The 10,797-nt window shown below is 56.0% G+C and overlaps 1 protein-coding gene across 1 annotated transcript; it reads left to right on the forward strand.

The window, feature by feature from the left end:
• Window positions 1-444: 444 nt before the first annotated feature.
• Window positions 445-7,349, forward strand: MOB3A (MOB kinase activator 3A; the record flags this gene model as incomplete). Its single annotated transcript, XM_079702785.1, has 3 exons — window positions 445-865; window positions 5,283-5,485; window positions 6,765-7,349. 3 exons carry the CDS (start codon window positions 445-447, stop codon window positions 6,792-6,794), a joined length of 654 nt encoding a protein of 217 aa, XP_079558911.1. The 3' UTR covers window positions 6,795-7,349.
• Between the last annotated feature and the right edge of the window lie 3,448 nt (window positions 7,350-10,797).

Genomic DNA, 10,797 nt, shown 5'->3' on the forward strand with positions numbered 1-10,797 from the left:
TCTCTTCTTCCAAATAAGGTCCATTCGCCAGTCCCAGGGCTGTGGACATCTCTTCGTGGAGATGAAGAGACCACCTCACCTATGGGGGCCGCCCTTAGCCAGCGTGTGGGAGCTAGCAGCTCTCTCCGCTTTACTGAAAGCCTCCGGGCGCGGAGAGGATGATGCAGGGCTGGCTCAGTGTCTTCTGCTCTGAGGCAGGGGGATGTGCCTGGGGCCGTGCTGTGCGCCCTTTTGGTGAAACTCAAAACCAGAAGTCCCGGGAGTGTCCCCAGTCTGCCCGCCGGTGCTTCCAGAACAGGGTTCTGAGAAGGGTGACAGTGCTTCCTCTTTGTGTGTTCCAGGTCTGGGGGAGACCCGGGGGCCTGGTGACCTTCCCATCGTGAGCGTCCCGCCCGTTCCTCCCTGTGGAGGCCTCGCGGGGGGCGTCCTGAGCGCGCGGCGGAGATGTCCAACCCCTTCCTGAAGCAGGTCTTCAACAAGGACAAGACCTTCCGGCCCAAGCGCAAGTTCGAGCCGGGCACCCAGCGCTTCGAGCTGCACAAGAAGGCACAGGCGTCGTTGAACGCGGGGCTAGACCTGAAGCTGGCCGTGCAGCTGCCCGCTGGCGAGGAGCTCAACGACTGGGTGGCCGTGCACGTGGTCGACTTCTTCAACCGCGTCAACCTCATCTACGGCACCATCAGTGATGGCTGCACCGAGCGCTCCTGCCCCGTCATGTCAGGCGGCCCCAAGTATGAGTACCGCTGGCAGGACGAGCACAGGTTCCGGCGGCCCACGGCGCTGTCGGCCCCCCGGTACATGGACCTGCTCATGGACTGGATCGAGGTGCAGATCAACAACGAGGACGTCTTCCCCACCAACGTCGGTGAGTCTCTGCGCTTTCATGTTCTTTTCTTTCTTTTTTTCTTTTAATTTTATTTTTCTTTATTTATTTTTGGCTGCGTTGGGTCTTCGTTGCTGCGCGCGGGCTCCCTCTAGTAGTGGCGAGCGGGGGCTACTCTTCGTTGTGGTGTACAGGCTTCTCATTGCAGTGGCTTCTCTTGTGGAGCACAGGCTCTAGGCATGTGGGCTCAGTAGTTGTGGCTCTTGGGCTCTAGAGCGTAGGCTCAGCAGTTGCGGCGCACGGGCTTAGCTGCTCCGCAGCATGTAGGATCTTCCCGGACCAGTGCTCGAACCCGTGTCCCCTGCACTGGCAGGCGGATTCTTTTTTTTTTTTTTTTTTTTTTTGCGTTACGCGGGCCTCTCACTGTTGTGGCCTCTCCCCCTGCGGAGCGCAGGCTCCGGACGCACAGGCTCAGCGGCCATGGCTCACGGGCCCAGCCGCTCCGCGGCATGTGGGATCTTCCCGGACCGGGGCACGAACCCGTGTCCCCTGCATCGGCAGGCGGACTCTCAACCACTGCGCCACCAGGGAAGCCCTGGCAGGCGGATTCTTAACCACTGCGCCACCAGGGAAGTCCTTATGTTCTTTTCATAACAGCTTTATCAGGATGGAATCCACACCCCATAAAACCCACCCACTCAAAGTGCACAGTGTGGTGTCATTTTAGGATAGTTACAGCTTCGTGAAGCTATCAGCTCTATCTAAACCCATCACCCTGGGACTTCCCTGGTGGTCCAGTGGTTAAGACTCCGCCTTGCAATGCAGGGGGTGTGGGTTCCATCCCTGGTCGGGGAACTAAGCTCCCACATGCTGCATAGTATGGCCAAAAATTTTAAAAATAATAATAATAAAAGAAAGAAATAAACCCATCACCCTAAAAGAAGCCCGTCCCCGTCAGCAGTCACTCCCCACCCCCTCCCCAGCCCCTGACAACCAGGAATCCACTCTGTCTCTGGATTTGCCTGTTTTGGACATTTCCCATCAGTGGAATCATCCCACTGTGGGTCCTTCTGTGTCTGGCTTCTCTCACTGAGCATCGTGTTCTTAGGGTCCATCCACGTGGTAGCGAGTATCAGGGCTTCCCTCCTTTGCATGGCTGAGTGATGCTCCCGTGTGTGGGGGGACTACATTTTGCTTCAAGTTAAGGATCTTGAGATGGAGAGATTATTCTGGATTATCTGGGTGAGCCCTAAATGTCATCACAAGGGTCCTAACAAGAGGGAGACGGAGGGAGACTAGACACCCAGGAGGGCAGAAGACAGTGGAGCGACGGGAGGAGGAAGGGATTGTGAGCCCAGAAAAGGCAGGAACGGGTTCTCCTTGGAGCCCCCGGAGGGCCCATCCCCACCCCATCCCTGCCCACACCTGCACTTCGGCCCGGGGCACCATGTGGACTCTGGCCTCAGGAGCTGTGAGAGAACCCGTATAAGTTGTTCTGAGCCACTGAGCAGGTGGTAACTTGTCCTGGCAGCCCCGGGCAATGGTAGATGTCGTTCTCACGTTCACCGGGGCGACACGGTTTCCTGGCAAACTACTGGCCAGTGCGCAGGCCTCGGGCCCAGCTCTTGGCCGCTGGCGTGCTCTGTGCCTCGTTAAGTTTCTCGCCTGCCGTCGGTACACTGAACCAGGCTGACCCTGGTGGGGTTTTCAGGGACTCATCTGGGAAAAGGCCATCCCAGAATCATCACTTTCCCAAAATAGAGATTCCTGGGCAGCCCCCTATCAGGTTGCCAGGTCCACATCTACTCCCTGTCATCCTGAGTCCGTGCCTTGCTGGGACCCCCTGAGGCCTCCCCAGCTACTGAGCCGTCCACATCCTAGAACTCAGACCCTGAGGGTCTCTAGTCAGTGCCTCGCCCACGGAAGCAAATTCTAGTAATCCTACCAAAGAGGAAAGCACGAGAAGGGCGAGAGAAATGACCTTGGCAGACGGCACTCAGCTGCCCAGCAGGGGTCAGAGACCTCTGCCACACGGCCACAGTGGGTTCTGTGGCTGCTGGCGCCTTCCTCGGGCCACCTGGCCCAGGCCACACCTTCCAGCCCTGTCACGGACCCCGGGGCCAGCTTCACCCCTCGCCTTGGTTCGACCCCCCAGCCAGGCATGCAGACTGGAATGCTTCTCTTTGCTCATCTGTGGTGCTGCTCAGAGCCTGCCGTACTCCTCAGGGTGAAATTTGTGGGCGGGCAAAGAAAGGGTGGGTCCAAAGTTCATCCTACCTCCCGTGCTGGCTTCCCTGGTGGCGCAGTGGTTGAGAGTCCACCTGCCAATGCAGGGGACATGGGTTCATGCCCCGGTCAGGGAAGATCCCACTGAGCATCCACTTAGGCCCCAAAGCCACCCTGTCCATGCTCTTGAGTTTAGACCTAGGTTCTTTCCCATAAAAGAAAAGTTCTTTCACAGGCTTTTCCCGTAAAGGGTCAGACAGTAAATCTTTCCGGTCTCCCTCTAGATGGTGTGTCTCAGCTACGCGGATCTGCTGTGTAGTCTGAAAGCTGTCATGGACGATATATAAACAGACAAGGGTGCATAAGGAGTGGGCCTGCATTCCAATAAAACTTTATTTACAGAAGTGGGTGGTGGGCCGGATTTGTGACCCCCGTGTGAGGGCATCGTGGCAGGTGTGGGCAATGCAGTCCCAGGATCTTCTGTTTCTAGGCCCTTCTCCTACGGGGGTGCCACTCCCCCTCCACCCAGGATGGCCCAGGGTGACCTCGGTGACTCCTGGCATCCCTCTCCCAGGAGAGGGGGCAGGGCAGGGCCTTAGCCTCGTTGGGCCCAGGACCCCGTGTGGCTGGTGCCAGCCACACCCCCTGCCCACCTTCCTCTGCCTGCCATGGGCTCTGCACTCCCTCTGACTTCCTGACACTGTTAGGGGGACTTCCCTTATGGGGATCCCCAGGCCCTGGAGACCACTGTCCCACCAAGTGGCTTTCACAGGTCTTCAAGACAGCGTGTGCTCCTGAGATGCCCTGTGAACGTGCGCGTCTCTCGAGCGTGGAGCTTTCCTTTTGTTTAGCCTTTTTTGCTCTGGTCGGATGGAGGGAGAAAACCCAGAGGCCTCATTGATGCTGAACGAACCTTCCGCAGAGGTAGATCCCTGGAGCCGCTGGGCCCTGTCCACCTGTAACAGATGTTCACAGGCGCTTCCGGCCGATGGAATACCAGTCCCATCAGCTGTCACACCCACCAGGACACGCAGGGGGGAGCAGGACGGGAGCCGGGAAAGCGCACGTTCGCGGGAGCGTCTTTCCCGTTTGCCTCGTGCCTCCACAGGCCTGGGAGCTTTCCCTGGTGTGAGCCACCGCATGGGCTCGTCTTCCACCTCCCACTTGGGCCGGGCTGTTCCCCGTCTCACCGCAGACGCCGTCCCGTGACGCCGCCCTGCGCACGGATCTCCGGCACTTGCCTGCACGTCTTTGGGGCCTTTGCTCGCCGACCACAGGGCTGTGAAGCACAGCACCGTCCAGCAGCTGACCACTCCATCTTCCGGAAGCGCGTGCCTCGTGCGCCGTGGCTTTCCTCGCGCTTGGTGGTACCTTGGTGCTCCTCCCCCTGGGCTGCCAGCTCGGGAGCCCCTCTCTTGAAGGACTGGGGCCGGTGCACCCTGGTCCTGGGCAGCCCCCTGGTAGTGCTGGTCAGGTGGAGCGAATGCATGGCATCTGCCCTGTGGGGCGAAGAGGACACGAGGTGGCAGCGGGCGAGCATGTGGGGGGCGCAGACTAGCGCCGGGGAGAGCTGAGTCTGCCAGCCCCACAGTACGCGTGTGTCACCGCGATTTAGAAAACAAAGGGGCCTCCTGGTGGCAGAGTGGCTGAGACACCACACTCCCAGTGCAGGGGGCCCGGGTTCGATCCCTGGCCAGGGAACTAAGATTCCACTTGCCGCAGCTAAGCCCACACGCTGCGACTACTGAGCCCAAGCGCTCTACAGCCAGCGCGCCACAGCAAAGACCCAGCACGGCCAAAATAAATAAATAATAAATACACTTAAAAAAATAGAAATAAAACGTATTAAATTCAGTAATTGGACAAGAAAGTGCAATATAATGTATGCATGCAATTAAGTTAGGATACGTACATTCAAGTTTAAGTGATGTCATGAAACATACACTGGAGAGAGAGAAGTCTATTAAGTGAAAAATGTCAAAGGCCAAAACACAGGTTTTTATGGGTTCTCCAGCCAGACCGGGGTGGGGTGGGGCGGGACACATCCAGCGGGCGCTGGGCCTCGGGGGCTGCAGTCCTGGCGCTCTATCTGCCGGTGCCCCACCCCGCCCTGCCCCCAGGCACTGTTAGGGAGCCAAGAAGTGGGCTTCCCAGGCCCGGTGTCCCGCAGAGAGGGGTTCGCGCCTGCAGCTGGGGGCACGTCCTAGCTGAGCTGCCCCTGCCGCCTCTGCAGGCACGCCGTTCCCCAAGAACTTCCTGCAGGTGGTGAAGAAGATCCTGTCGCGGCTCTTCCGCGTGTTCGTGCACGTCTACATCCACCACTTCGACCGCATAGCGCAGCTGGGCTCAGAGGCGCACGTCAACACCTGCTATAAGCACTTCTACTACTTCGTCACGGAGTTTGGCCTCATCGACACCAAGGAGCTGGAGCCGCTGGTGAGCGGGTCGGGGCGTCGTGGGGAGGCGAGTGCCCCCTGTCCTGGGGCTGCACGCCCATCCGGACGCGGGCGGGTGGGTCACTGCCTGCAGCTGCCCCCGCTTCCCTGTGGGAGAAACAGATGGGCCTCTGGGTGCCTGTCCCCACCTACACCTCCTCCACCCACCCCCGTCCCCTGCCTGCGGAGAACAAGGATTTTTTTGGTTTTAATTGAGGTAAAATTTGCATAACGTAAAATTAGCCATCGTGAAGTCAACGATTCAGTGGTGTTTAGCACATTCACAGGGTTGGGCAACCACCACCTTTATCCAGTTCCAGAACCTTCCTTCCATCACCCCAGAAGAAGCCCCGTCCCCATCGGCAGTCACCCCCATCGTCCTCCCCAGCCCCTGCAACCACTAACCCACTCTATTTATTTCTTTTTTTTAAAAATTTTATTTATTTATTTTTGGCTGTGTTGGGTCTTCGTTGCTGCACGCGGGCTCTTTCTAGTTGCAGCGAGCGGGGGCTACTCTTCCTTGTGGTGCACAGGCTTCTCACTGCGGTGGCTTCTCTTGTTGCGGAGCACAGGCTCTAGGCGCACGGGCTTCAGTAGTTACAACATGTGGGCTCAGTAGTTGTGGCGCACGGGCTTAGTTGCTCCACGGCATGTGGGATCTTCCCAGCCCAGGGCTCGAACCCGTGTCCCCTGCATTGTCAGGTGGGTTATTAACCACTGTGCCACCAGGGAAGCCCCAGCCCCTATTCTTTTACAACTTTTAAAAATCTCTGAAAACACCTTCACAGAACTTTCTCGTTTTTGTATATTCCCTTGCAGGCTCTGCCTATCAGTAAACATTTTTCCAGAGTTAAAGTTACAGTACGCGTGCTTAGTGGGGTTGGGGTTTTCCTCTGGGGTAGTGGAATGTTCTGGAACTAGAGGTGGGGTTGTGCACCCTTGTGGAAGTGAATGCCTCTTTACCACAGTTCCTTTTATGTGAATCTCACCAAATACTAAAAATCATCGTGTGCAGTTTTGTGATCAGCTCACTTTTATTTGGTTAACTCAGTGCCCTAATCACATGGTCATTTGTCCCACACTGGTGCTTAGAGTTAGCTCTTTCTGGACACAGGGACTGTGGGACCCTTCACAGAAAGAGTCTGCGCCCCAGCCTGAGGTGCACTGCCGTCTGCTCTGTATTTCGTAAGATTGGCTTTAAGTGAGGCCTGAGGGCCCCCATGAGACTGCGTCCCCCGATTTCCTGTGTGATTTCCTGATGTCCTGCTTGTTCTTAACAGAAAGAAATGACTGCACGGATGTGCCACTGAGAGCCCCTCGGCCCCGTTGTCACCGAGTCCGCGCCCGGGGGACAGTCCTACTTGAGGGCCACGTCTCCAGAACAGGGACCGGTATTTTCTAGCCCAGGAAATTCTGTGCTGTCTGGACTGCGTCCTCTCTCCGACCCCAAGGTGGCAGCACCCGTGGGTCTGAGCCTCCCTGAGCCCCAGTTTCCTCGGCCAGCGCGGGGGAGATAGATAGAACTTGAACTCCGTGATTCCATGTGTTGTGAGCAACCGGGAAGACCCACTTCGTTTGCAAACCGCTTGCACCTGCCCGGAGGCTGACCCCACTCGGGTCCGTCTCCTGCACCAGCCCGCCTGCTCGGCCGTGGGTGGCCAGGCCCCCATCAGCGAGGCTGAGACCCCGCAGTGCCCCCAGCTGCGTCCCAGGCCTGGTTCCGAGTGGTACGAGCGCTCGGCTTGCGTCCTCCCCGCGTCCTCCCCGCCAGCCACTTCCGTCCCGCGGTTCCTCCAGGACCCTTAGGCTCCTGTGCTGGCTTCCCGAGCCCACCCCCACATCCTAGGTGTCCTGGGGCCCCTTTGTGTCGCATAAAAGATTGAATTCGTCTAGTTGCATTTACGACCGCCATGAGATGTTACCAGAAGAAAAAAGTTTTTTACCTACAAGGAGTGATCCCCCTCCCCTCTAGAAAAATGTCCCCTTTCCGTCGTGAATAGCAGTACGATTCTGCCAGGGAACGCCTCTCCCCTGGTTTGGGACCTTTGAGTTTCGCCGAATGTTTAGCCAGACTTAGCCTTGCTTCACACGCCTGCCAACTTCATATCGAAACCCTTTGTCAGCGTGGCCCTCCGTGGCTCCGGGACCAAATCCCAGCACCGTCTCCCCGAAGAAGCTTGGGGGCCCCGCCCGCTCGTGCCCCACCTGCGCACAGCATCCTCATGTGGCCTTTCGCCGTGGCGGTCCTGCCCGCCTGGACCATACCGGCTCTGAGTACCCCTGGGTGTCTGGGACGCTCGCAGGGAGACGGGGCCGCCACCCGACACCAATACCCAACAAGTGCAATTAACACGACCTGGGCCTCAGTCCCTCCAGAAGTTGCCGGGGTCCGGGTCCCGGAGTCCTGGAAAGACTGCAGGAAACTGCCTGGTCACGTATAGCTCCTCTTAAATGCAGAACCACAACCAAACGCCATAACCACTGTGCCGCTCAGGTCACCAGCCAGGCTGGAAAGGTGGCAGGGCTGGAGGGGGGGCTCCCCTGCCCACCCTCTCGTGCCCGTGGGTGTTCCCACAGGACCATCAGAATAAATCATGTGTCTCCTTACCTGCACCTGCTGGTTGTCATTTCTGTCTTCCGGGTGGGAGGGCCTGGCACTGGGACACGTCCCCAAGTGGCAAAGAAGTCTTAGATGTCACAGCAGTTTGTGGCCACCCCCAGAGTGTCCCAAGTAGATAAACAGATGCACAGAATATCAGTGGGATTAGAATTTCACAGGGTGCAGGGCGGGGCTGATGAGGACCAGTGTCTGGAAAACAGGTTGAGAAGGCGCCCACTCCCTCCCCCGTTTCTGCTTTGTCTCACGTTGCTTTCAGCACTCAGCAAACATGATTTTAACTGTTGCCTCTTTGCTACGTAAAGAAGGTTCCAGAAAACTTTGAACCAAGTGGGAACAGAGGGGTGTTTTCTGTCTCAGCCCCGTCCTAACTATCCTGTGACCTTGACACATGAGTTTACCCCAAAAATCTCTTATATGTGAGGAATGGGAACAGGTTACTTACTCTCAGGGGTCGTGGGGCTGACAGGATGGTCTTTTGTCAGGCGGGTTGGGGCCTGTGCTCCAGACCTTCCTGCCCCTAGAGGGCGTGCCGTCTCCATCGGACAGACAGTGACTTGTGGGAACTCCCCATCACTTGTAAATACCTTCTAAAGAAGCTGCTGTTTCCTTACCTCTTGATTTTGCAAATGCACCACAGAGGTTTCCAGGACCATTTTAAAGTTTGGGGAGCTGTGATTTGGAGCAACAGACCCCGAAGCCATCCACATCCCGGTCCCAGGACCTGTGGATGTGTCACCTTGTGGGGCAGAGGGGACTTTGCAGGTGGGATTAAGTTGAGGCCCCTGAGATGGAGGTGACCCTGGATTCCCGGGGGGGCCCAGCATCATCTCAGGGCCCTTATAAGAGGGAGGCGGGAGGGTCAGAGGCAGAGAGAGACGGGAGATGCTGCGCTGCTGGCCGTGAGGATGCAGGAGGGGCCGCGAGCCAGGGATGCGGCGCCTCTAGGAGCTGGAAAAGGCAGGAACCGATGCTGCCCTGGAGCCTCTGGAAGGACCGGCCCTGCCCTCGCCTGGATTTAGCCCCGTGAGACCCGTTTTGGACTTGTGACCTCCAGTACTTGAAGGGAATAAATTCATATTATTTAAGCCACTGAGTTTGTGGTGACTTGTTAGAGCCAGGAAACTCACACACCCTTTAGAAGGAAAAATTTCGCACACAGAGTGCCTGGGACCCGCTGACTTGGGCTGCCTGGAATGCGAAAATTAGCCAGGCCAGCTTCTGAGCAACGCCTCCCTCCACGGGCCTGAGAATCACTCGTCTTAACAGGACAGTTCACCCCAAAACTTGTCCAACCAGGAGAGGTAGTGGGGGGCAGGAACTGGTGTCTGGAAGTCTGGTCAGCCTGGGCAGTGGTAGAAGAAACCAGCTGTGTCGCTTGTACAAGACCGGCTGGCCTGGTTCCTTCCCGGTCAGCATGGGAGAGGCTGCCACTTAGACTTGGCTGTGGATTCGTATCATCCCAATGGAGGTGACAAAGAAGGCAACCTCTGGTGTACCCGGAAGGGATGGTCTTCCAGGAAGTGGAGAACTGCTTAGTAGGGCCATCTTGGAAAGTCAGGAGCCCCGTGCTACTGGAAACTTCCACACTAGGGCAGGCACTGTCCTAGTGTCCCATGCTGTCCAGTGTGGCAGCCACTAGCCACAGGTGGCTGTTTCACTTCTAATTCAAGATCAACTAAGAGGAAAATGGGGACCTCCCTGCTGGTCCAGTGGCTAAAACTCCACACTCCCAATGCAGGGGGCCCGGGTTTGATCCCTGGTCAGGGAACTAGATCCCACATGCATGTCGCAACTAAGACCCAGCGCAGCCAAATAAATAAAAATTTTAAATTAAAATAAAAAATAAAAGGAAAATGTCTCAGCTCCTCCGTTGCACTAAGCCCTTGTCGGTGGTGTCTCCATGGCCACCCATTTCTGCCACGTCTGTTGGCACTGCTTCTAGAAACAGTTCCTGAGTCAGAACGAAGGTCAGGTAGAGATGATTTGAATCCTTTCCAGTTCATAAAACTCGATAGTGAAATCCGGAATTTGATCATTGGTTCTCACCTGGACCACCAAACGGAGAGGCCATGTGGGGTCATGGAGGACAGATGGAGGATTTGAAAAAGCCCAGATAGACTTGTCCTTCTGTTGAGAACCAAATGAAGCCCCTCTGGATTGTTGCCATTATTTTATAGCTATGATAAATATTCCTCTAGCTGAATCTTTATAAACATCCTTAATTTTTTTTTTCTCAATTTTTTGGCCACCCCGAGCAGCATGCGGTATCTTAGTTCCCTGACCAGGGATCGAACCCATGCCCCTTGCAATGGTAGCACAGAGCCTTAACCCCTGGACCACCAGGGAAGTCCTTAAACATCCTTAACTATTGACATAGCCAATATTGCTGTTGGTGTCAGAGGGAATTACGTTGTAGGGTATTTTTGTATGTGTTGTGCAGTACCCTGCAGATAGGGGAAACCAATTTACACCCCCATCGAGGTGTCTGGTGGTTCCCATTTCCTGCATCCTTCTCCCAACACTGGGATTTAGGCCTTGAGTCATTTATCAATTCGAGGTGGAATATCCTCATTGTAGTAATTCATTATATTGTTTAATTTTTTTATTTTATATTGGAGCATGGTTGATTAACAATGTTGTGTTAGTTTCAAGTGTATGGCAAAGTGATTCAGTTATACATATACATGTATCTA

Source organism: Hyperoodon ampullatus (genome assembly GCF_949752795.1).
Source record: "Hyperoodon ampullatus genome assembly, chromosome: 4".
In the NCBI taxonomy this organism is placed as follows: Eukaryota; Metazoa; Chordata; class Mammalia; order Artiodactyla; family Ziphiidae; genus Hyperoodon; species Hyperoodon ampullatus.